This window comes from Henckelia pumila, chromosome 1 (genome assembly GCF_033568475.1).
Source record: "Henckelia pumila isolate YLH828 chromosome 1, ASM3356847v2, whole genome shotgun sequence".
Classification (NCBI taxonomy): domain Eukaryota; kingdom Viridiplantae; phylum Streptophyta; class Magnoliopsida; order Lamiales; family Gesneriaceae; genus Henckelia; species Henckelia pumila.
In genome coordinates, this window is record NC_133120.1 from 93909421 (window position 1) to 93936046 (window position 26626).

The 26626-nt window shown below is 33.6% G+C and overlaps 3 protein-coding genes across 3 annotated transcripts; 1 reads left to right on the forward strand and 2 right to left on the reverse strand.

Moving 5' to 3' along the window:
• The first annotated feature begins 298 nt into the window (after positions 1–298).
• LOC140887153 (protein Brevis radix-like 2) lies at positions 299–4064 on the forward strand. The gene is made up of 5 exons (XM_073294224.1): positions 299–1136; positions 1257–1633; positions 2926–3061; positions 3197–3591; positions 3677–4064. Exons 1-5 carry the CDS (start codon positions 1014–1016, stop codon positions 3753–3755), a joined length of 1110 nt encoding a protein of 369 aa, XP_073150325.1. The 5' UTR covers positions 299–1013; the 3' UTR covers positions 3756–4064.
• A 9462-nt stretch (positions 4065–13526) lies between these two features.
• LOC140869015 (uncharacterized) lies at positions 13527–18306 on the reverse strand. The gene is made up of 12 exons (XM_073272945.1): positions 17953–18306; positions 17586–17795; positions 17419–17511; positions 17194–17316; positions 16695–17108; positions 16134–16391; positions 15768–16030; positions 15484–15516; positions 15275–15382; positions 15139–15202; positions 14947–15045; positions 13527–13838 (listed from the first exon to the last, which is right to left on the reverse strand). The coding sequence occupies exons 1-12, from the start codon at positions 18304–18306 to the stop codon at positions 13740–13742; spliced, it is 2118 nt and encodes a 705-aa protein (XP_073129046.1). The 3' UTR covers positions 13527–13739.
• A 260-nt stretch (positions 18307–18566) lies between these two features.
• On the reverse strand, positions 18567–22011 carry LOC140869031 (uncharacterized). The gene is made up of 3 exons (XM_073272946.1): positions 19487–22011; positions 19290–19395; positions 18567–19199 (listed from the first exon to the last, which is right to left on the reverse strand). Exons 1-3 carry the CDS (start codon positions 22009–22011, stop codon positions 18567–18569), a joined length of 3264 nt encoding a protein of 1087 aa, XP_073129047.1.
• Positions 22012–26626: the final 4615 nt, after the last annotated feature.

The following is a 26626-nucleotide window of genomic DNA, read 5'->3' on the forward strand; positions in this document are numbered from 1 at the left end:
GAGGTAATCATGCAAAATCTAAATTAAATTTCAAAAATTTTACACACGCTGACACACACAAGGCACATATATATTACTATATATAATAGTCGAACACCTTTCATTTTTATCGGTTGTCTCCTTTTAAAGAATACACATTTGTCTCATGTAAACGTTTCAAACTATGGAGCTTATGTTATTTAATATTCGAGTAGATTTTTTATGAGACGGGCGATAAAGATCAAATTTTTTAATGAGTTGAGAAAAACTTTAGGAAGTGTTTGTTAATTATTAATTGAAGGAGTAATTGGAGCAACGGTGCACAAGCTGAAGCAAGCAGCACTCTCTGGCCTCTACACCCTGTTCTGCCACCTCTTCCTCTGCTTGGGGAAACCCCACAAATCTTAACAGCTTCTCTTCGATCCACCCTTTTTTTATTCTTCTCCAACATCAAAAATCCACTCGTAGTTGTTGTGTACTGAGTGTGTGTGGTGTGCGTTGTGCGTGAGAGAGAGTAGCAGAGGCGAGAATCTGTGAGAGATTGTGCTTGTTTCTCACTCTTCACACCCTTGTGAGCTGTAGCTTGTGAAGAGGAAATGGAATACTTTATTACTCTTTATTGTCCCATGTTCTTGATTTATTTGAAATTTGAAGTCACCCCTTTTCTGAATCGTCGAGAAACACTGCCCTGAATACCATGTTCTTTCGCCGTTAACGCCGCCGTTCTTCATCTGAAATCTCATTTCGTAGACGAACAGTTCTGTGTTTATCTTTCTTTTCTCGGCAATGGAGATGCGTGGATTACTCCCTTTTTGTGTTTTTTTATCTCCTCGGAATGTCAAGTCTCTTTCTTTGTTGATCTGGGCTTAAAACTTTTTCATTTATTGCACGTGGGTTGTAATTTTCTTCTCCCAACTTTCAATCAATTTTGATTTTACGCGTGACCCGTTTCGATTTTAGTCGTAATTTTTTCGCATCTTCCAGATTTTTGGTGACATTTTGATTTTAGATTGAGGTATCGGAAGAAGTGGAATATGTTGACTTGTATAGCTTGCTCGAAACAGTTAAATACTGGATCTCTACACGAGCGCCCGGACGAGGAAGAAAGCGCTGCTACCCCCTCCACTAAACAGGCCATCAAAGTGCTTACAGCCCAAGTAAACACCATTTTCTCTTCTGAATTCGTCGATGTAATCATGAAGTAATAGTTGCCAAAAAGTCATATTCATTAATTTAAAATATTGTGATTTTCATTGTCTTCGTATTTTGTGTTCTAGATCAAGGACATGGCCGTGAAGGCATCAGGTGCGTACAAGAGCTGCAAGCCATGTTCGGGCTCTTTTAAGCACAATCAGAGCCGAGGCCGTGTAGACTCGGAGGCCGGCTCCATGTCCGAGAGATATTACGGTTCTTACAGAAGAGCTTGCAGCTCAAACTCCACGCCAAGGCCCTGGGGAAAGGAAATGGAAGCAAAATTGAAGGCCCTTTCCAGCGGCTCGTGCACCCCTGCTTCTGTGAGTGGGAGAACCGAGTCAGTAGTGTTCATGGAGGAAGATGAACCGAAAGAGTGGGTGGCACAGGTGGAGCCTGGGGTGTTAATTACTTTTGTTTCATTGCCTCAGGGTGGAAATGATCTCAAAAGGATTCGATTCAGGTACACTTACACATGCCTATTCAAATTTGATGCATCATTTTTTTTTAAATTATGTTTTTATTTTGCAAGATTCACTCTGTCGTCTCTCTTGCTTCAAGTTTTTGGTACATCCATAAGTTTGTTTGATGGGTTTTATAAATAAAATTTAACATATTTGATTTGACCAACCAATGTATTTGTACTACCAAACAGAGCCACAGGTAAGGGTAAATGTCCATTTGATCTGAAAGCTGAAAGTTTTGAATTGTCTGAGTGGTGAAGATTCAGGATGCTGATTTTTGATGGGCCATTGTCTTGTTTATTTTGGGGGTTTGTCTTTTTACAGTGGTGTGGTCGTATTGAATGGGGCATGTGGAAGCTTATTATTTAAATCCCCCGGTAAAGTTGTGGGGTCTTTGGAGCTATGGTCTTCAATGGCTTATAGAATTTGCGTCATCTTAGTCACTCACTCTCCACATGAAACAAAATCTTCAATTCCTGAAGATATTTTAGATGCAGAAAAGAGCTATTCTATGGCTCTATCTTATATTTTAGATATACACATATTGGATTTGTTAACTGTGAATGAGGTTCCTAGATGACCCCATTCTTGTGCTATAACAACGAGGCATGACCCTTTGAACCATTAATGTATGTATTATCGACTTTAGTCTCCAACGAGTTTCTATGAAGGAATATTGATTGTTTTTCTTCGCTTGGATGAAGTGACATATACCCCTTCACTTTGAGAGGTGTGGGCTCGAACCTACTAAGGAGCCAAAAAAATCCCCCACCCCAGGTTGCAGTACTTTTTTTTAAAAAAAAATCCTTCTGATCTAGGAAAGAAAATTGGAGTGGTCATCAAAGTTGTGATGGACCTTGTTCCTACATTTCTTTGGTGTATATCTGTTGCTGAATCACATGCAATTCATTGAATTACCAAGCGACAAATCAGGTTAAAATACAACCGTCCATGCATATTGATAGTTTCAGTGAATGGTTGGCGCATTGCCTGAATTAAATATAAGTAAAATCTAACAAGAAAGTAGCCTATTAGGTGGGAGAATCTGTTGAAAGTTATATATCAATCCAAAATTACTTGTGACAACGTGAGTTTGGAGTACACTCTTAAAATTGGCATGTCAAAACTTAGACCAAATACATATTTGTCATGAAATTGACATCCAGTAGTTGTGTGATTTAGGACCTATTATCCTGAAAGGAACCATGTATGAGCTCCCTTGTTGGAAATCCCATCTACAAGTTCTGCTCAAATACTTCACCATCTTACTTCTTCTTTATCGTTTTTATAGCCGAGAGATTTTTAATAAATGGCAAGCTCAACAATGGTGGGCGGAGAACTACGATAAAGTTATGGAACTATATAATGTCCAGATGTTCAATCGTCAAGGGATACCCGTGCCAACTCCACCACAATCTGAAGACGAGGTGAGTGAGTGTGACTGTGAGTCGAAGCTTAGTCCTGCGCAAAATTTTGTTCTTATAGCATGCAATGTGAGAATAGTTTCTTTCTGTAGGCTTTGACAAAGAAAATTGAACTAAAATTCCACTTTTTCTGATCAGAACTCGAAAACTGAATCTGCTGAGAATAGCCCAGTTACACCTCCATTGAGCAAAGAGCGACTACCCCGCAACTTCCATCGCCCGACGGGGGTGGGCTACTCGTCATCAGATTCACTTGAATGCCCTATGCAATGTGGACACGACCATGATTCCAACGTGCTTAATTCAACACCTAAACTCTCGAGCATCAGTGCTGTAAAAACTGAGACATCGTCAGTAGATGCTTCCGCACGGTCAAGTTATAATTCGAGGGAGGTGGACCATTCTGGAGAGCTTTCAGTGAGCAATGCCAGCGATTTAGAGACGGAATGGGTCGAGCAGGACGAGCCTGGAGTATATATTACCATCCGGGCTTCGCCAGATGGTACTCGCGAGCTTAAAAGAGTGCGGTTTAGGTAAGCCGCTCTACCTTTGTGTACACATCTATGTTGCTTTAATCTCGTGTCTTAGACATTTTATTAAAGACCTTACACATTGCAGCCGAGAAAGGTTTGGAGAAATGCAAGCAAGGTTGTGGTGGGAAGAGAACAGAACGAGGATTCAACAGCAGTACTTGTGAATGAGCGGGACAAGTCAATCATCGTCTCGAATCCTCTTTAGGACAGGCTTCTAGAATGTTCCACTTTGCTCTGAAAGATACTTTTTTCTTCGCCATTTCTTTATGTTTTCCTCTTTTCTCTATTCGTTTTTGCCATGTTTTCTTGATCTGGTTGTGTTAAGGGAGCTGTAGGGGAATCAGAGATGTTTGATCCGATGGGAATGTAGGACTTGTAGGCTGTATCTAGATGCTGTTTGTATCTTTTTTTTTTCCCTCCATGTATTTACATGAATAATGTGTAAAATATGAGCACATTATCCATCTAATACACCAAATTAATATGATATCGTAGTATATTTTTAGACTACCCTTTCGTATTGTATTGGCCAACATGGAAGGCCAATACCCATCTTGGTTTTGTTGATGCATGTGGCTTAAATGATTCATCTAATGAACATATTGGCTTCACTCTAAGAAAAAATTGGAATAAACTAAATTTATTTTGATTAATTTTCTAATGAATATATTGGCTTGACTCTAAAAAAAAAATTGGAATATACTAAATTTATTTGATTAATTTGTCACAAAAACCAAAATGACAATATTAATTGTCTCTAAATTCTTGTGATTCTACATGCAAGTTATCAGAAATTTAAAGTTTTGTTTGGATATGGAGATTTGGATTTGAGACTTTGTTTGAGAGGATGATTTGAAATGATTTTAGGCTTAATTGTCAATCACTCCCTAAACCACTTTATAACTTATTTATAAATCCCTACATAAATAAAACTTACTTTCAACTTCCTGGAGAGAGAAATTTTTGTTTCTAAATACCAATTTTACCCTTATCTCTTAAAAAAAAATGAGAGAATGGATAATAAAAACAAAACTAATCCAAATAGTATATATATAAAAATTCAAATTAAAATCAAAGAACATAAACCATATCATATACATGCTTATGTTGATACAGGAGCAAGTATGTGTTTAGGAAGCAAGCATATACTTCCAAATCATTATTGGAAGAAATATGATAAATGATTAAAAGTTCGAATAGGAGATGGATCAATAATCATGCTTAATACAGTAGCAGAAAAATTAAAAATAGAAATAGAAGAAAAAAAATTTGTAATACCCATTATATATCAAATAGAATCAGGAATGGACATTATAATAGGAAATAACTTTTTAAAAGAATATCTTTCCTTTACACAATTTGAAGATCACATAACTTTAAACAAAGGATCATCAATGATTTACATTCCCAAAATACGAACAGCATTTCGCGTAGGAAATGAAGGATTTACAAAGAATTTTCATAAACGAAATACAAATCCAATAGAACTAAAAATAGAAAATATTTTAACTATTAATCCTGAAAAAGAAATCATGAGGAAATTTCATGATATATGTTCTGAAAATCCTCAGGACAAAATTAAGAAAAGAAAACAATTCATTGCTTCAATAAAACTCAAAGACCCTAATATCACAATCCGTGAAACACCAAGAAGATGTAACATGGATGATGTAAAAATATTTGAAAAAGAAGTTCAAGAATTATTAAAACTTAAGATAATCATACCTAGTAAAAGTCCACACTCTTCACCAGCCTTTTATGTCAGTAAGAAAGATACTGATAAGAAAAGAATGGTAATTGATTATCGAAAGATGAATAAAGCAACAATTATGGATGAATATTATATCCCAAATAAGAATGATTTACTATCTTATATAGGAGAAATGAAATATTTTTCCAGTTTAGATTGTAAATCAGGATTCTGGCAAATTCAACTAGAACCACAAACACAATTACTTACAGCATTCAGTTGTCCAAAAGGACAGTATCAATGGACTGTATTACCTTTCGGACTTAAACAAGCACCAGGTATCTTTCAAAGATATATGGATGAATCTTTTAAATCATATATAGATTTTTGTTGTGTTTATATAGATGACATATTAATTTATTCAAAAACACTAGATCAACATTATAAAGATCTCATGACAGTTTTAGATATTTGTTATAAAGATGGATTATACTTTCTGAAAAGAAAGCACAATTATTCAAAACAAAAATAAATCATTTAGGATTACAAATAGAAGATGGAAAACATTATTTACAACCGCATATACTTAAGAAAATTCATGATTTTCCTAGTGAAATCAAGGATAAAGATCAATTAAGAAGATTTTTAGGATTATTAACTTATTCTGGAAATTACATTAAGAAACTTGCAGAAATCAGAAAACCTCTTCAAGTAAAATTTAAACAGGACTATAAGTGAAAATGGTCGAAAGAAGATACTAATTACATAGACACTATTAAAAAAAAATAATTAGTAATCTTCCTGAATTATATTTTCCTTCAAATAAAGATATAATAATAATTGAAACAGACGCTTCAGATGAATACTGGGGAGTATGTTTAAAAGCTTATACTGGAGAAAGAAATTTAGAAGAACTTACTAAAACAGCTACTAGAAATAATGAAGAATTATGCAACTATACATCAGGAACTTTTCAAGGTGCACAATTAAATTATCATTCAAATGAAAAAGAATTATTAGCTTTAATATTCACAATTAGAATTTATGAAATTTATCTTATTTCTAAACCGTTTTTAGTAAGAACAGATAATATGAATTTAACATATTTTAAAACAAGGAAAATATCAAGAAATGCAGGGAGAAATGCAGCAAGGCTAATTAGATGGAAATTGGAATTGAACCATTATCAGTTCGAGATCCAACATGTCAAAGGAACGGATAATTCATTACCCGACGCATTAACCAGAGAACTTCATCCAAACTATACTATCCGTAGTAACCGAATAACAAAGGAGATCCTAAGTGATCCAGAAAATGACTGTGAGTCATCCGAACATGCCTCAGAAAGCATGAGGAATATAAATTGATGAAATGAGATTTATATTCAGAAACATGAATTATTTTATGACTTTCAGTCATCCGAACATGCCTCAGAAAGCATGGGGAATATAAATTAATGAAATGAGATTTATATTCAGAAACATAAATTACTCTTTGAGTAAAATAATCAATTTAAGATTGATTCAATTCTTGCAAAAAAATTTATAAATGCAATGATACGCATAATAAAACTATCCGAATTACTCACGAAAAGAGTTATTTTACTAACCATTATATATATAAATATGTTTTTTTGTGCAGAGTATAATCAAGATGGAGCAACTAAGTCAATTAAAGGAACAATTGATTGAATTGCAGGAAGAAATTCAAATTCTTCAACTAAAAGAAAGGAATTTGAGTAGAAAAATTCAAAGGACAGAAGAAAAGATGATAACTTCTTCATCATCATCCTCACCAAGAACACCAATCAAAATGGCAACTCCATTTGACAAAATAATGGAGATAAAAGAGAAACAGTCAGTGGTCACAGCCAACACTGACAAAGAAAAAGAAAAGAAAAAAAAACCGATGGACACAGCCAGCACCGAGAAAAATAAAAAAGAAGAAAGGACGTTTAAAAGTGCCCTTGAAAAGAAAGAAAGAAAGATGGTCAATCTGCGACCACAAAAACCAATTTTTGAAAAAACAAAATTTTCAGAAAAACTCAAGACTGAATTCTTTGAAACACTAAACTATTTGAGAATAGCCAAACCATCTGCAGAATCTTGGCTACAAACTTGTGACACTCAGAGCATATCAAGAGCAAGAATACTGCAAGGTGCTCCAGCGCATGAAGTCGCAAGATTCTTTTCAAATGGATTATTAAGTTGATTGGAAGTCAGTCCCAACAATCAAGAAATAGAACTATTTCCATATCAGTTGAGAAATAGTATCATCCAGTTCAAGAAAGCAGTCTTTAAGGACGATCCAATATTAACATTGGGTATTCACTCAACCCTTCCAGATTGGGATGATAACAAATTCTATCAACCAATGGTATATATTCAATGTCGAAAACAAAAAGACAAGTTCTTATTCGAAGGATCAAATGAAGAAAAACCAGTAATGGATATCTCAACACTTCTTGAGATAAGAATAAAGACATTGATTGATATGATCTCAAAGACAGGAAAGATTGATGGAAACTCAAAGGTTAAAATAAATTTTGCAACCAGTAAAATTTTATTAACCACTGGACACAAGGAGACAATCCAAAAGAAAGAACAAGCCATGTTAGCTTAATTCGAAGCTCCAATCTATGAAGCAAGAGTTGACATGACCCAAGAAACCCAACAAATGTTATGTCAAAGACTAAGAACAATGATTTCCACTCACAAATGTGGGCATTGCCAACCCATTCAGACAGAAGAAGCAGACGTCAAAGAAGACAAACCAGCTGTCAAAGAAGACAAACCAATAAAGAAATGGTCCGAATGCACCAGTGATTCAGAGAGTGACACAATGTAAAAACAAATGAAATCGTGGACCATACCACATGTTAAAGGCATCCACTCAGATGTAAAATGAGCTGTTTTCATTATGTAGTGTCGGGTGGTCTCCCTCTTTTCTTTTATTTTTAATTATGTATGCGTTTCTCCACGCCTATAAAAGGAGATGTTTTGTGCTGTGAAAGGGGAAGTGAAGTTTGAGTATCTCTCTCTTCTTAAAGTTTCTTACAATCTGGTTCATACAAGACGTATGAAAACTATCAGAAACTAAGAAACATAAAATCAGAAATAAAATAAGCCTTATGGCTAATAACTAAACAAGCAGGGCGTAAGGAGGATAAGGTTGGAAACCAATCATTGAATATTCATGGTTAAGAGTAAACCTGGAGATCCATAGAGCAAGTACCAGTTGATCAAGTGATCGTTAAGGGAAAGCAAGGATTTGGCCTCTGCTCAAAACCAAGATTCATTCAAACAAGGTAACCTTCCTAAACATCCTGCAGCCCTTAATTCAAAGAAATAGTCAAAACACATTAATCATGTCATCATCATTTATAAGAAATGGAAGATTAATAATAAAAAACTGGTTCGAAATAGAAGATGATCATGAATATGATACATTTCGTGAATATCGTTTAAATACTTCTGATTTAACCATATTTGAATCAATTTATCAACTAAAATTTGTATTAATAACCCATGAATGGAACCAAACTAATATGAAAACATTTATCTGTTATAAATGAATCAGATTTGTAAATCCATGAATCAGATCTGTAAATTCATGAATAAGAAAATTCATAAGAATTTGAAGAAAATTCCGCAACCTGGTATCAAAGCCTAAAATTGATTATTAATGCCTGGATTAACTTTAGATATTGAGATTAAAAATTTATTTGATAAAATAATCTTACTAAAAGATTTACGTCAAATAGATCAATTATGGAATAAAATAAAAGATCTCCAAACCTTTTATTTCAAAAATCATAAAAAAGAACATTTTTCAAGCAACTGGAAAATGATAATTCAAATTTCTGAAAACGATAAAATTGAAGACATAACAATATGTTATGAATAAGAACAAACTTTGTTATCGAAATCCGATCAACAAAAACAAAATAATAAAAGTAACAATTTTTACTAAATGGAAAATGTATGAAAATACAAAAATGAATATCTTTAATTTATATTCTCAAAATATAAATTTTGATATAGAAAATTGTGAAAACAATTTGAAACATCTTAAAAATTGTCAATCTTCAATTGATAGTTTCGAAGATTTTCAGAATTTATTAGAACAGATAAATTCAACAAAAAGACTTTTAATAGCCTTAAGAAAATTAAGAAGTTCTATCATCTGTTAAAATGACAGAAGTAACAATTCCAAATCAAAACAACCTGGACGATGAATCTGAAGAATCTGAAGAAAACCAAGAGTATAATTTGAATATTATATTCAATCAAAGTAAGTTTGCTGAAATACAGAAAACAGAGTTTTCTAATTCAAAAACAAATCTAATAGACCAACCAGGAATACTAAGTAAGATTTCAAATTTTATTAATCCCAGAAAAAATTTAATTTATTATTCGATTCGTACAAAAGAACGATCTTGTAAAATAAATAACGAATCAAGGTCTAATACTCTGAAGTTATTAACAACTCAAGATATTAATACCATCATGGCAAAAGCCAGTGAAAAAGAACGATCTGAACTGAAATATGTTCATATCGGAGGAATTGAAATAATAATATCAGCTCACTACCGAGAAGGAATAGATACACCAATTGAAATAACAGTTCGTGACAAAAGAATACGTAATTTCGAGGATTCTATCCTTGGAAAAATTGAAGGAAATTTATGTTACAAAAAGATGAAATTTTGTATTTATCCATAATACAATATATCTCTTTTTGATAAAAACATAAATGACGTTTTAACATTAGATTATTACTTTTATAGAAATAATCTTATGTTAACAGGAAACCATCCGATCAATATAAACTATGTTGTCGGTTTAGCAATAAGTAATAATTCTCAAACAGGAATAATTTCAACAAAACCAACTATTTCTGTTGAAATAATGTTTGAAAATATTACAAGAATTGAACACCCTCGAAAAGCATTTATTGAAGAAATAAATCCCTATAAAAGATGGAGTTCAGATGACCTCCAAATCACAAAACAGTCTGTACCAAGAAGATCATTATCATTTGCTAGAAATGATGAAGATATTCTTGATAAGATTGGAACTATGAATCAAAATATTCTTAAAATTAAAAAAGCTATTGTTAATGAGTCAACCTCATTGCAATGACGTCCTTAATAAAATTAGAAAAAGATCTAGGAGATTTAGAAAATAATATTAATAAGATCAATCTATCAATACAAGAATTAGAGAAGAATTTCAAAGAATATATTGATTTAGCAACGACTAGATTAATAATTGAACAAGAAAGACATAGTAATGAAATATTAAACTATCTTAAGGAAGTTCTTCCAATAGATAAAGGAAAAAGAAAAATGGAAGAAGAACCACCATTCAAAATTGAATCATGGTATAGAAATCCCCTTAGTTATGGCAAACATAAGTATGGAGATGTTTAGTGAAACCGACTCATCTAATTTTGAACAAATAGGAGTAAATACAGAAGAATTATATCATTCACATCAGGACTCAGAACAATACAGAGATATGGATATTTCAGAATCAGAATCTGAAGATGATTCTAGACCACGACTAAATCTACGAACGAATATAGAAGGTAGTGGTGGAAGAGATGATGAAGAATTTAAATATAACAGAGACCAATACTCTGGATCTTATAAAGATGTTAGAGATATTCTTAGAGAATCAAAAACATCAAGATTTGTGAAACAAAATATCTTAGATTTAGGTTGTTCAACAGCCAAAGAAAGAAAATTAAAGATAGATCATTGGGCAAATGAACTATCAGTACAAATTCAATTAACACCATTATTAGACAAACGTGAGAATATTCAAGTTTTAACTTATGTGATGATAAAAATGACACTGGTAGGAGCAGTAAGAACTTGGGCTGAAAACCTAGTAATTACTAATCTACCATAAGGAATGACAGGACATCGATATTTCGAACTATTTGTTGATGCCTTGTACCAAGAATTTTTAGGAGTTTCTAATAATGATGCTAATTTGGTAGCTAAGAATATAGAACAAAATAGAGCAATCTTTATATTAGATAATATTAAATTATGCAATTTATGTTACTTAGAAAAATTTATTTGTGATTATGAAACAAATTATTATCAATTAATAGATGCTGATAAAAAGAAACATTATAAACTAAGTATCTTTAATAAGATACCTAATATACCTATACACAGTAAAGATGAATTCTTAACTAGTCCTTATGCTAAAAATTTAGGAGGAGCTATTAAATTCATCAAAGACATAATAACAAAGAAATGTCATGAAGTAACACTAAATAAAAGAATCTCTAAATCCTACAAACAAAACAATAAATTTTGTTGTGATAAAATAAAATTCACAGTAAAAGAATACGGTTGCAAAACAAACATATCATACAAATATTTAAAACGACAGAAACAGAATAAATTTAATAAACCTTATAAATCTTTTAATAAGAAATTTATTCTCTATAAGAAAAAGAAATTTAAAAAGAATTTCTTCAGAAAACCTTATAAAAGAAAATTTTATAAAAAGTTTGATAACAAAAAACCACCTTGACCAAAAGGTAAAGGAAAGAATTGCACATGTTGGTTGTGCAACGAAGAAGGACATTATGCGAATGAATGTCCAAAACGAAACGAAAAAAAATAAAATTAAACTTCTTGAAGAAATATATACTATTGGATTCTATCCCGTAGAAACAATTGAATTTTCATCCGACGATGAAAATATTTATTATCTTGAGGAATCAAGTGAATCAGATTTTGAATCCGATTCTACATTTGATAATTCAAGAAATAATAATGATTAAAATAACGACAAGGGCATTTTCGGAAAGACAAATATATGGAGTAAATTGAAAGTTATGTTTGATTTAGGGAGTTATCTACAAGTTGTCCATGATTTTATATTGGGATATATTGAAATTCATTGTAATAACTCAAAAAAAAAAACTAGTTAAAAATTGTCATTTATTAACAAATGGATTTATTCAAAATTTCAAACAACCGACAGATGTATTATTATGAATTTGAAATCCTTAATTTTAAATGTATCAATCCAAATACAAGGTAAAGTTATTAGTTATATGATACCTAGAGTGATATGAACCAGTGTTCTAAAAGGCGGCGCCTAGGACTGCTTAGGCGGTTGTCCACCGTCTCGATTTTTAGACAACTGATGTTTTTGAGAGGTATTACATTAATTGGCCGTCTAGGCCGCCTAATCGACGCCTAGACGCCTCAAAATCCACCTAGGCGACCGCTTAGATTAACATATAATATTTTATAATTTTTATAATTTAAATTTTTTTAAAAAGATTATTTGACATATTTGTCCCTCAATTTGTATTGTTATAAAGCGAGAAATATGTCATGTATTTCGAGTTGAATTCGATAACGATAAATTATTGGAGAAATATTAAGATGAACAAGAATAATTACACTAGTAGAAAAATGGCTTAAGACTTCGGTTAATAACCGAAGTCGTAGGACCTTTATTTACCGAAGTAGTGTCACGTGAAGTAATAGGGTATGTTTTTACTTCGTTGAATTGCCGAAGTCTTATATGAGAAATTACCGAAGTCTTAGGTAATTTTTTGGAGGCAAAATAGGACCAATGCCGAAGTAAAAACATATATTTTACTTCGCTCATTTCATAATTGACGAAGTCAAAAATATTCTTATACTTCGGTATTTAATGAGTTTAATGAAGTAAAAGCTATGATTATACTTCGGTAGTTAATGAGTTTAATGAAGTAAAAACTATTCTTATACTTCGGTATTTAATGATTTTAATGAAGTAAAAACTGTTATTATACTTTGGTTTTTATACGAAGTTAAATATTATATTTTACTTCTATAATTTCATTTATTACCGAAGTAAAAGTCAATCTTTTACGTCACTTATTAATGAATTACTGAAGCTTTTACTTCATCAATTTTGTTATCAGACGAAGTGATATAATATCTTTTACTTCGTTAATTTCATATATTACCGTAGTAAAATGCTTTCTTATACTTCGTCTATTAATGAAATTGCTGAAGTAATAGAATATGTTTTACCTCAGTATTTTTATTAAAATTCGAAGTAGTAGATAATTATTTACTTCGTTTATTCTAAAATTGCCGAAGCAATAGAACACATTTTATAAATTAATATTTAGATACAATAATGCCATAAATACACAGATTCAACTTAAAAATACACTAATAATTAATAAATTCATCCCAAAATGACACATACATAAATCAACAAGTACTCTATCCAACGAAATAACCCGAAATTATATGCACATATCCACACATATTTTATCAAAACTATACGTGTACACATCCACACGTATTTCCTCAAAAAGAAGTATTATCCCATTTCAAATGACATATTGAACCACCTAAACATGTACACATCCACATGTATTTGCTCAAAACAAAGTATTATCCCAATTTGAAATAACATATTCAACCACCTACATGTGAGTAGACAAATTCACTCCATTCACTTCTAACTTCATCAAATTGTTCTTGACTGTACGTCTTATTCTTGACGCATCCTGCAAACTGAAATTCAAAAAAAGATAGGAATGTGACGGTAAACCAACAAGGCAACTAGTTGCAAACTGAAATCCAAAAAAGAATAAGCAACCTATTTGCTATGCATGCTGACATGTATGATCAGCTTAATTGTTATGGGTTTCAAAACATAAACAAATTCATAGCAGATTGTGTTAGCATGCTGACAATTTAAAATATATTTGCTGCCAAGATCGATTCTTAGCAGATTGTGTTATTTAAAATGCTCAAGATTAACAATGGCAAGTGTACAAGTACTCATAAACTCCAATATCAAAACAAGCAGCAAAAGTGTACACAAACCACCACGCATATATCATCCCTTCAGTTATATGAACAATCCCAAGTATAAAAAATGAATTTATACAGCTTCATATGTTCATTGAACAACAAAATTGGCTTTCCATTTTGATAACATCCTCTCCAACAGCATATCTAAGTACTCTGTGCTTACATTATGTGAAATCTCAACCCAATCAAGAAAACCAATAAACAAGGCGTTTCTAGCTGTCAAATACCAAACAGGGGGGTGTCCATTAAGATAACATAAGAAGTTCAGTAATGGACATGGTATATGAGTCTATTACATTAAAATCAACTGACAATTTAAATTGCAAAAAATTTCAAATGCAAAACTTACATACAATATATAAACTAAAAAATGAAAAATAAGAACCTCGTCATAGCCAAGGATTCTCAAACATTGAAACCATGTAGCAGTTAATTCTTCAGTTCATGAGAAACTAGCTAAAACCCACCTAATTTATTCTCATAGCAAGTAAAGCATGCAAGTGCATTGAATCCTAGGCTCAAGAAACCAGGCAAGGGAGGGCTTGAGACACAGCAAACTACTGCTCGATCCTTTAGCACATGTGATTCAGAAGCTATAGTGCTGAAACCATCACTAACAGAAGTTATAGTGCTGAGAAAAACCATCACTAACAGAAGCACATGTGATTCCTTTTGCCATGGTAATAAAAGTCATCACTAACAGAAGTTTTAGTGCTGAAAAACCATCACTAACAGAAGCACTAACAGAAGAACATGTGATTCCTTTTTAAATAAATCAGAGCATAAATTAAAATTTGAAACTCACCATCGTTTCCACCCGTAGAACTTCACATTCAACTATTTCCTTCATATACCTCATCACATAATATCCACATTCAACGCCACCACTTTGTTTCAGATTTCCCTATAATAATATTGAAACTCAATTGCATCAATCACAATCCAAATAATATTTCCCTATCAATTAATGTCATTCATATGTAATCACACCACATACCGTCAGTTGTTTAAAACTTGGCCATTTAGGAATACCCCTCGATGCATTGTACAGCTTGACCCCACTACATTTAAAAAGTAACAAGTTATTTTTTTTTCATTTGTATAAGTGACTGCATATATAATATACTACATACTTCATCACTATCTTTTTCCATGCATCGTCTCGGCATCTGTTTGTAGAAGAGTCCAACAAATATATCATATTTTCAGCTACATTGACGATGGTCAAGATCCAATGGTACCTAAAACAATGTAAAGTTGAAAGAATAAGTTGCAAGTTTAGAAACAACATAAAATAATTGACTAGTATCCATTATATATTTATAAAGAACTAAAATCATACCCAGTGTTGTATGGGATGAGGCATACGCTGTCTCTACAAACCGCTTCCAACTGGTTAGCGATATGTTATGACAAGTGGCTGCCATCGCTGTCAAGTGGGCATGTAGGTAAGTGGCCAGGATCCACAAATGAAATGCAATCTGTTCGGTCTTGTTCCTTCAAATATTTGTATAGGTGACTGCACTCAATATTACATACATAGGTGAAAAATTTATCATAGAATGGACACAAACCAAACAAAATATTAAATATGCAAACAAAAAAATTAAGTGCAACACAACATACCCCATGTAAACCAAAATCTGTCTCGCACCTATCTCCCTCATCTCCATAAATGGAACGATATCTTCTCTAATCAACCGTAGGCTTTGAGAACGTCCAAACATAAATTCCTCAAACTCTATGTGAATGCTGTCATCTTCGCCCATCAACCTAACAACATATGAGTAGATATACTTGCAAGCCATGGGTAAGTTTCTTTCAATTTCCATGAACTTTTGACGCTGTCCAGAAACATCCATAATTGCAAATGGTTGAGGTTTCTCTTTCTACAATTTAGAATATTCGTACAATTTAGAATAAAGTAAAAAATTATCCAAATAACATATATGACAATTACAAACATATAAAAAATTGAAGCTTTTAAAATACCTTTGTCCTTGGAAAAATTACCAACACTTTTGGCCAACCAACGATGGCTCCAAGTGAATCCTTCATGACTATTGGTCCACAATTCATTGGGATTGGAAGCTCTGCTGCTTCATCTAGGACAACGTCAATCAACACCTTGAAGTTCTCTTCCCCAAGTGGAAGATCTTGAATCTTAACATTTGGACCTCCACTTGATATTATTGTGCCATATGCCACCACATCTCCACGTGTTTTCAAGACAAGGTGGCATTTTTTCCCCTTCAAGAACAATAAATTATCATATATACATATATAATTCAATAACCGAAAAACTTGGTACACCCACGCTTTTGGCCAACCAAGTGGTCGACTGATTAATCTGGTACTGCACTAACAGCTACCAAGTAAGCCATGGCCAACATGCAGATTATGGTTGAGGGAGTTAGGGATGATGCAGGCTGGCTATGCAGGCCTTATATAGTGATATATATGGCATGCACTTATTATAAAAACTGACTTCAATTATTTTAGCCAAGGGAAATAAAACAGGCTGGCTATGCAGGCCTTAGAGTAATAAATAACCTTCATGTCTGGAGGGCCGCATTCATAAAAACCTTCAAAATCATCAGAAAGCTTTGGGGTCAGATTTTTGGATGCATTTGGGCCCTGAATTTCAGATGACTTGTTTGATGCTACCATCTCAGAAGCTCGATCGGTGATGATTGGCATAACAGCAGCAAGTTGTGCCTTCAGTTTCTCCAACTCCTCCTTCAAAAGTTTAGTCTCTTCCAACTGTTTTTGGGAGATTTCCATCGTAGTTGTAGGGACTAATTCCCTTTTCTTTCTAGGAGTTTTGAAGAAAACTTGAGGTGTTACAAATCCGCCGACACCTCGAACCCTCCCATAATGTTCCTGGCTGCCTAATGCAATGGTTAGGACATCATTCATTCCAGAAACTTTGAACTCTCCACTCTCCTTCTTTTCCAACAAGTCATCCTACATTTATAAGCATAACAAATTAATCCAAGAAATATATATATATATGAAGGCATTATGGAAATCGATAAAATTAAAAATTTACAATTTTTGCAGCGATTTCTGATGTCTCTGTGTTTATAATTTTTCCAGCTTTGTCCTCACGAGCTTTGCGCCAAAGAATTGATCTGTCAACTTCTTCATCTCTGGCAATTATATTTTTCTCCTTCTGCAATTCAAAAATTTAGAATCTTACAAGTACGTGAATTCAACAAAAGAAGACAGTGTATTATACACGAAAAAATTGTTAAACGAATGATCAAAAGCTTACCAGCTCAGCCTCCAATCCAATGTAACCTTTTCGAGACAGTCTATGGTGATATTTACAATGCTTGGTCCGTTCCTTTTGCTTTTCATGAGTAATCTATATCAGAATTTAATTCAGTTAAGTACGGAAATTAGTATTTGTTAAAATATACTTGGAAAAACTTAAAATACCTCCCACAATGGATCTAGTCGTGCATCCACAAAAGCCTTCCAATCTGCTACTGGTAGCTGATATTGACTTGGTGGAGAAATCAACGTTTCTGGATTATTTCTGTTGGGCCAGACATATCGACTAGTCAATTTGTTTTTGAAATCTCTCCATTTTTGAGCTGCTGAACTCATCACAGCTGACTGGCTTTGTGGCGCTACTTCAAAGACATTCTGAAACCAGAATATGTTAGTTGAATTATTGAATCGAATGGATTCAATCCCATAAAGAAAATTTCTGTGTATAGACAAGAAAGCTGTCAATGTAGAGAGTAATACAACATTGAACCAATTAATGTTCATATTTATTATGTTTGGAAGATAAACTTACCGATATCTCTTCCCAAACCTTCTGTTTTATGTTTTCTGGAACATCAGGCCACGATTTTATATTGATTGGCACCATTGATCTAGCAATGGAGCCAATGTATGATTGAAGTGCCCTCCCATTTGAGTTGTATGTTGGCCGCCCCAAGTCATCATAGTCAATCTTTGCTTTTTTTCCCCATCTTGCAGCTGCAGTTCGCTTAGCCATCATCGTACAACCTCGCTTGTTCTTTTGCACATCTACATGTTCTTCTCCATGAGTAAGTGCATGTGGCTCTGCATCTTCACTAGTCTTACCAACACTTAATCCATGCATCTCCTCAACTGCATCTTTATTTTTCTGCCTTCTCTTACTCATTATATGTGCTGTTCACTGCATAAGAATATTCAAACCACTATTAACATATAATGATAACATAAATATAAAAATAAGCATGATAAATAATAACAAAAACATAATAACATATACATAAACGTAAGGAAGGGACAAGATAGTTCATAACATCAAAATAAATAATAACAATAATAAAACTAATAAAAGTTCATAACATAAATTTTAGAAGTACAAAGAGTGTCTTCACTCATACATAACAAAAAATGATATAAAAGTGCAAAACATCATTTTTTTCTGTTCGATTCCCAGACACCCTCATGTTCTGTTCTAAAGTATCTTCCATGAACGGGAATCTCATGAGTAACAACATTGTCAATTGGTCGGGTCTCGGGAATATTAGTCGAACAATCATCCTCCCCCTCGTAACACCTATTTGGCACTGGGAGCACAATAGACCATCCTTTTCTTGCTGGGTCATCAATATAAAAAACTTGATTGACTTGACTTGCAAGGACAAATTCATCATTCTTGTGCCCTCTTTTGTTCAAATTGACCAAGGTGAAGCCACATTCGTCGTTGTTTATTACTCCTTTGTCATTTGCAACCCAAGCGCACTTGAAAAGTGGAACTTGAAATTGATGATAGTCCAACTCCCATATTTCTTCAATCACACCATAGAAAGACACATCGGCCATCAAAGGATTTTTATCTTTGGCACTACTAACAAGCATGGTGTTTGCAACTAGAGAAACCCCACTGTTTTGGCAAACTCTCTCATCATCTCGCGCCTTTGTCTGGTATAAATTGTTATTTACCACATAACTACTATACTTGATGACTTGGGAGCGTGGTCCATGAGCCAACCATGTCAATGTCGATGTCGTTCCACCATTGCGGCTGTCTATTTCAGCAGCCACCTGTAATTTATTTAATTTGAAAGAGTGATTAAAATAGTAGATGCAAATTACCGCAAAATGCTTCAAAAAATATTTATTCATCCACCCAACCTTTGCACGAAACCAGTCAATGAACCTCTTATTGTGGGCATCTTGTATCCATCTTTCATCTTTCTCTTTTTTCGGAAATATCGATTTCAGAAAGGTCTTGTGTTCACTGTGGAAATATTTTTCCATTAATTTTTAAAAGACAGCAGATATTGACAGATCAAAGAAGTGCAGAACTAAGTATTAATGCCATAACTTACATTATGTAGGGAAATACTTCTCCAGTATTTTCCAGCACTGTCAAATGTGCTTGTAGCATATCACTTTGTCGCACTGTCATTGGTGTGTTACATGCTAAGAAGCCAGGAACGTTTGAATTGGGGTCTCGGATTGATTGAGGGATCCCAACAGGATCAACTTCATTGAGGTATTCAGAACAAAACTCAATTGCTTCTTCTGCTGAATATCTCTGAACAATGCAACCTTCAGGATGTTTTCGACTGCCAACATAACTCTTAAACACTTTCATGCATCTTTCGAATGGATACATCCACCGGAAGCAAACAGGTCCACATAATCGGACTTCTCGAACAAGATGGACTGTTAAGTGCACCATAACATCAAAGAAAGAAGGGGGAAAATACTGCTCCAATAAGCACAGCGTAACAACCAAGTCAGATTGCAGCTTATCTAACTTGGCTACATCTATAACCTTACTACAAATATCTTTGAAGAAGAAGCAAAATCTTATGATGGCGTATCTAACATGTTTTGGCAGCGCATCACGTATGAGTATTGGCAGGAAATGCTGCATTAGAACATGACAATCATGAGATTTCAAACCAGACAACTTCAGCTCAGACATGGACACAAGATTCTTCATGTTCGATGAGTAACCTTCTGGAACTTTTATATCCATTAACGACTGGCACACTTTTAACTTCTCTTTTTTTGTGAATGAGCATGCACTAGGAGGAAGATATGTTTTTTTATCTCCAAATTCAGGTCTCAATTCAGGCCTAACTCCCATTTGAAGCATGTCCAACCTAGCTGCCACATTGTCCTTAGTTTTTCCTTTAACATTCATCAAAGTATTAATGAGGGACTCAAAAACATTCTTCTCGATATGCATCACATCGAGACAATGTCTAACATGCAGGTGTTTCCAATAAGGAAGATTGAAAAAAATTGACTTTTTCTTCCAACATTTTCTGAAATCTGTTGCTCCTAAATCCTTTTCATCTGTACTGCCTTCCACATTATTCTCCTTCTCCTTCTTTCTCTTTTTACCTTTCACACTGATCTTCTTTCCAAAATCACACTTTATGTTCGAAAGCTTGTCATATAAGGTAACCCCAGATAATGGTGTAGGTGTATCTCCATCTTCTTCTACGCCATTGAACTCCTTAGTCTGCCTCCGATAGGGATGAAACCTTGGTAAGAATCTTCTATGACCAAAAAATGACATTTTCCTCCCATTTTCCAAATGCTTTGCATAAGTATTTTTTCCGCATACTGGACATGCAAAATAACCATGTGTAGTACATCCACTAAGGTTACCATAGGCTGGAAAGTCATTGATGGTCCATAATAAAACTGCTTTAAGAGTGAAAAACTGTTTTCGATAAGCATCATAGACACCATCAACTCCTTCCCACAATCGTTGCAAATCTTCAACTAGCACATCAAGGTAGACATCTATATCGTTACCTGGCTGTTTAGGTCCAGAAATGAGCATAGTTAACATTATGAATTTCCTCTTCATGCACATGTTTGGAGGCAGATTATATGTGGCCAACATGACTGGCCAGCAGCTGTACCGACTACTAAGGTTGCTATGGGGATTAATGCCATCAGCTGCAAGTGCTAAGCGAAGATTTCTTGGCTCACTTTCAAAGTCGGGCCACATATGATCAACCAACCTCCAACATGGTGAATCAGACGGATGACGTAACTGACCAGCAACTCTTGTGGTTTCTTTATGCCAAGTTAAATTTTTTGAGGTCTCTAAAGATTTATACATACGTTTGAATCTTGGTATGGGGGGAAAATACCACATCACCTTGGCAGGAACACCTTTCTTCTCAATGTTCTTCTTGTTTAGCTTCCAACGCGACAAGCCACATTTAGGGCAACTTACACAGTCTTTATATTGTTTTCTATAAAGGATGCAATCATTGGAACAAGCATGGATCTTTTCATGGCTCAACGACAAACAACTCAATGTCTTTTTTGCATCATACGTTGAAGATGGCAGATTGTGATTATCTGGTAGCATATCCCCAAAATCTGTTAATAGATCTGAAAATAGAGCATCACTCATCCCATGCCTGGCTTTGGTATTGTACAGTTTCACTAGTGCACTCAACTTTGTGTAACGCTTACATCCATTGTACAATGGTTTCTCTGCGTCCTCCAAAAACTTCACAAATTCTTCTGGATTTTCTGTGTAGTTCTCGTATGCTGCCTCACACATATTAGTTGTTTCAAAGTCTTTGTGATAATCATCAGTTGGATCCTGGTTGGTACTCCAATTTACTCTATCATTTTCGGCAGACTCGCCATGCCAAATCCAATTAACATAATTTTGACTAAAACCATGAAAAAAAAGATGCTCTCGAATCGATGTAACCGGTCCTTTTTTCAGATTTATACATTTGCAACAAGGACAATGAATGAAATTGGGGTCAACGTGGAGATTTTGCAAACAACTGCTGATGAACTGTTCAACACCCTCCTGATACTGTTTGGATCTTCTATCCGAGCGAATCCAAGATTTATCCATAATTCACAACTTATCTTCAACAAACAATTAAATTTATGAAATTTATATATAATAACAAATACTAAAAGATTAATATACAAGAATCATGAATGATTTCCACTTCAAGCACTAGTTACTTGGTTTTTAAAAACCAAAGGAATTTTTTAAAAAATCATTGTGACTCCAAAAATCAATGCTAATTTTAGGAATAGTTCCAGAAAAAAATTTTAAATTCAAATATGACCGAGCCAAGCTCTAATACAGTAAACTATTTTCAAAATCAAGAATGAATACTTTTGGTTTCAAAGTAAAAACGGGAAATTAATTTTACTAGTGAACAGAAATAAAAAATATAATATGCAAAATATTAATTTATTTAAACAAAAAATGACAAATAACTTAATTTTTCAAGCACAAAGGCTAGGAAATTAATTTAGCAGTCTTATCGAGCACAATTACAAGCATAAGAAACGAAATTCCCAATGCGAACAATGAATCATCATATAATCAAAATATTGTAAGCACATGGAGAAAATATGCGACCAGGTTTAATTTCAAAGCACATTAAACGTCCACTGAAGCAGAAAAAGTTCAAAAAATACCTGCTTTTGTTGCGGCTAGAGCTAGGATGCTACTTTCAAGTTCAGCTTGTGTCTGAAAAGTAGCTGCAGCAAAATCAATAACACATGCTATAGTTTTTAGCTCATTGTGAGTGAAAGAAAACTACCAAATGCTTTATCATTGCCCTACTGGTGTATAGAGTATAAACCAACACAATATCACAATTATTTTCTTTGTGCATCTCGAATCCTCTTTGAAATTGATACATGTTGAAAGGAATAACATGCCATATTGAGTAAACCTACGTTTCACAAGGGAAAATTGCATCTTTTTTAAATCAAGTAAGTTAATAGGAGGAAATTAAATAATGTACGACACAATTTGAATCAACAAAATATAATAAGTACTGTTTGTATGTTTACGCGAGGGGAAATAATAAATACTTGTCAAATTGTTGCTGAAGCAACAGAAGCTATAGTGCAGGAAAACCAAAAAAAATACACCAGATGGAGTGGTAACTAACAGAACAGTAGATTGTTTAGCAAAGAAAGCAACATAAAATAAATTACTAGCATTATATTGTCGAATGATTCAGGCATGTCCAGTGTTGGATCCAACACTCCAAAGACCAAACGAATTGATAGGTAACTTTTTTTCAGTGTTTCCTCCATTCAAACTGTCATCTACTCAGTATCAATTTCCCATTATATTTTGCATCAAACCCTTACATGTTACTTAACTTGTCCCCAAGCCCCTACATGAAAAACTCTCTAACCAAAGACCAAAGCTGCTTCTAACCACAATGGCATAGAATATACTCACGTAAAAAATGTTGTTACTTGAAATAGCAACTCGCACAAATTATTTGACATCATTCCCAAGCTACTGTGTGACACAACAACTCATGCATTCTGAACAACTGAAGCTAAGCGCTTTAAGAAATAGCAGAATTATGAAAACTATGATGTGGCGACTAACTCAAAGTCATTTCCTTTAAGAAAAAAGGCTAACATTTGACATTTCTCTATTTTCAAAACACCTAAAGCAGCTCTAGTACCACAATATGCTTTATAATTTTCAATGTTCAAGGTACATATTTGTGGAAACCACTCAAGAAAAAAAATACCTGGATTTTAAAGTAAAACCCAAACCAAAACAAAATCTAGCCTACAGAATGTTTAAAAAACCAAATTCCTCCACAGATAAACTATATTTACACACACACACACACACACACACCACACATACAACACTCCTCTATATGCGCAAGCATAACTATATAGATAGAGTATCACAATAACACATCTAACACAAATGGAACAGAGAGACGATGAATCAAATCAAAACCTGAATTACTAAAGAATTTTTTTTAACGGGAACAAAGCTTAAAGAACACATTTGCTCGCGGGCCTAAACACAGAGATATATAGGGTTCGTCCTTTGACAAGAAAAAATAAATATGTATGATGATTAACCTTGCACTTCAAAGATTTAACTAAATGGTCGTTTCTCATACGGTGGAAAAGAAGTTGGGCCGTGAGAAGGATTTTAATCAAAACGAAATTAATGATGGCTAATATTTAAGTTGAATGAATCAATAGAGAAGGATTTTGTTCGGCAAAAAAGGTTCAGAGATAGAAAAGGAAACATACTTTCTGCACTGAAATCTTCCAAAACATGTAAAACATAAATTGAAAAAAAAATAGAGAGATTAAGACCTTTTTCTTTCGACATAGGGTGTTGGCGTCGGTTCCCGGCGGTGGTTGATGGGGGGCGGCTGAAGAAGAAAGGGATCGAGCAGCTAGCTAGCTAGGTTTTCTTTCCCACAACGAAGAAGAAAGGGGATCGGATCGTGTGTTGTTTAATTTTCACAAGTGTTGAGTAAAAATATCCGTTTATTTTTTACTTCATCAATTATAATAAAAATATTAATTTTTTTACTTATTACTTCAGCAATTATAGTGTGCCGAAGTAAAATACTGTCCAAAATAATTAGTGAAGCCCGCGTTTTTCAATTACCGAAGTAAAAGGTGTGTTTTTACTTCATCCTGGTTAGTACCGAAGTATATTGTTACCTTTTACTTCGTACTTACTAATTGACGAAGTAAAAACTGACGAAGTAAAAGCCCATTTTTCTACTAGTGTTAGATATTTAAACTTGAAAAAACACCACTTAGGCATGTAAATTAGATAAAAAAAGAATTATTGGATAAATATTAAGAGAGATCGGACTAAAATAATTAGATATTTAAGCTAAAAAAAAACCTCCTAGGCGCCGCCTAAACGTCTAGGCGCTAGGAGGTGGGTGACCGTCTACCACTTATCCTTTTTTAGAACATTGATATTAATTAAACAATCAACTTATAAAATTTTTTAACACATACATACTATTTAATAATGCATGAGTAGCTTAAAAAACTGATTTGATATTATTATTGGATACACAAAAATACCCCTATAATTAATAGCTAAATCTACCAAAATACAATGGCAAAACTAACATTTCAATTTAAAAAACCGTTATTATATATCATTTTGTGGGTTTTTTTTTCCTATGAAAAAAATCAAATCCTTGTTACGTTATACACACCACGTATGTGTCGTTACTACTAGCTATATATATATATATATGTAGCGATCAATTTAAATCATATATTAATTTTTTTTCACTAATCAATTCAATTCTTTTCCACAAAATTTCGGGAAACAACTATATATATATATACCCATAAATTCTTATTTGTTTATTTATGATCATCGTTTTCCATAAGAAATTATAATCTTCATCCATAAAATTATTAAAATCTGAACAATGTCGATCGTATATCTATCAATAATTTACCGAATGAATTAACTCTGCATCATGATGATTTCATTGATATATCTTGAAACAAAAACTTATCAATCTTTGGAACAATAATATAAAACTTGAGAAATCTACAAGTGGCTGGGTTTCGTGTTTCGTTCTCATGCATGTTAGCAGTACTGCTTTACGTACGAAAGTTAATTAATTTTGCTCTCCGATCGATCCCTTTTTCCCATGGAAAGAAAAGTCGAGTGCCTCATGTTTTTCTTTATCAAGGAGCTAGCATTATTTTGCATTGTGTTCATGACTTTGTGATTCCTGCCATTTGTTTGAGGTCATTTTAAATTACTCTACCTCGGGATTAACAAAAGTTGTCTCCTTTATATTTTGTTGTTTACTCTTTTGTTCTCTCTGTTCTCTACAAATGGCGAGGCAATCGGGAAATGGAAGATAAGATGCCTAGCTTGTGATTGGTTTTATCCCCTTTTGTCACTATCTTGCACTCATGATCATAGTCGTAAGGTCGAGAGATAGTCGAGTCTTAACACTTTTTTGATTATAAACACGTTCAACTGATCATCTGATCGTCTTCGTGTTGTTTATTTTGAATTTAGATGATCGATTAAACATACGTTGTTGACAATGCACTAAGTGCGATATCTCATTAAATATAGATTAGCTTAATTAGGCACAATTTAACTCTCTTCTTTTTGCCCCCGAACTAGTCTAGTGTATGGTTGAACCTTGGATCTTGGTGGATTCGCTTTCAGATTTGGACTCATGCATGGTGCTTTTTACAGCGAGTAATTTCTTTGTAAATGCATAAAGGGGATTATTCTCTGTTGGGGTGATGATGTTGATGTGTCTGAGAAATAAAGGTAAGGAACCTGGTTGCAGTTGTATTGTGTGCACTTTAAGATGCATATATACATGCTTGCAGCAGTTGTGGATGATCCAACCTTGGGATTGACGAAAGCTGCCACTATTCTGTCAATGTTTCTTCATTTTTATGTCTTCTCCATTTCTTAGCCATCTCGAATGTTTGAAATATTGTTTCACATCGGTAGGATAGAATTTTTGAAAGTTTTAATATAAACAAGAGCAACTCTGATCACCTTTTGAGCTAGTTTTTGAGGTGAGTTAGGTTCAAGTCTCAATTCTTAACATGGTATCAGAGCCCAAGGCCCTCCGTGTGTGTTGGACTGTCCATAATTAAGCTGCCTATTGTTAGGGGGTGTGTTGAAATATTGTAGATGTTCATTTCTGCGT

What these genes read in the sequence shown, in the direction of transcription:
- LOC140887153 (XM_073294224.1), top strand. Translation starts at nt 1,014, where the DNA reads ATGTTGACTTGTATAGCTTGCTCGAAACAGTTAAATACTGGATCTCTA. An exon ending in CACCACAATCTGAAGACGAG is followed by an intron (nt 3,062 to 3,196) that starts GTGAGTGAGTGT and finishes TTTTCTGATCAG; the next exon opens with AACTCGAAAACTGAATCTGC. An exon ending in CTTAAAAGAGTGCGGTTTAG is followed by an intron (nt 3,592 to 3,676) that starts GTAAGCCGCTCT and finishes TACACATTGCAG; the next exon opens with CCGAGAAAGGTTTGGAGAAA.
- LOC140869015 (XM_073272945.1), bottom strand. Translation starts at nt 18,306, where the DNA reads ATGAGTAAGAGAAGGCAGAAAAATAAAGATGCAGTTGAGGAGATGCAT. An exon ending in AGGTTTGGGAAGAGATATCG is followed by an intron (nt 17,796 to 17,952) that starts GTAAGTTTATCT and finishes TTCTGGTTTCAG; the next exon opens with AATGTCTTTGAAGTAGCGCC. An exon ending in TTCTACGGGTGGAAACGATG is followed by an intron (nt 13,839 to 14,946) that starts GTGAGTTTCAAA and finishes TTTGAATTTCAG; the next exon opens with TTTGCAGGATGCGTCAAGAA.
- LOC140869031 (XM_073272946.1), bottom strand. Translation starts at nt 22,011, where the DNA reads ATGGATAAATCTTGGATTCGCTCGGATAGAAGATCCAAACAGTATCAG. An exon ending in GAAGTATTTCCCTACATAAT is followed by an intron (nt 19,396 to 19,486) that starts GTAAGTTATGGC and finishes ATATTTCCACAG; the next exon opens with TGAACACAAGACCTTTCTGA. An exon ending in TTGACTGGTTTCGTGCAAAG is followed by an intron (nt 19,200 to 19,289) that starts GTTGGGTGGATG and finishes AATAAATTACAG; the next exon opens with GTGGCTGCTGAAATAGACAG.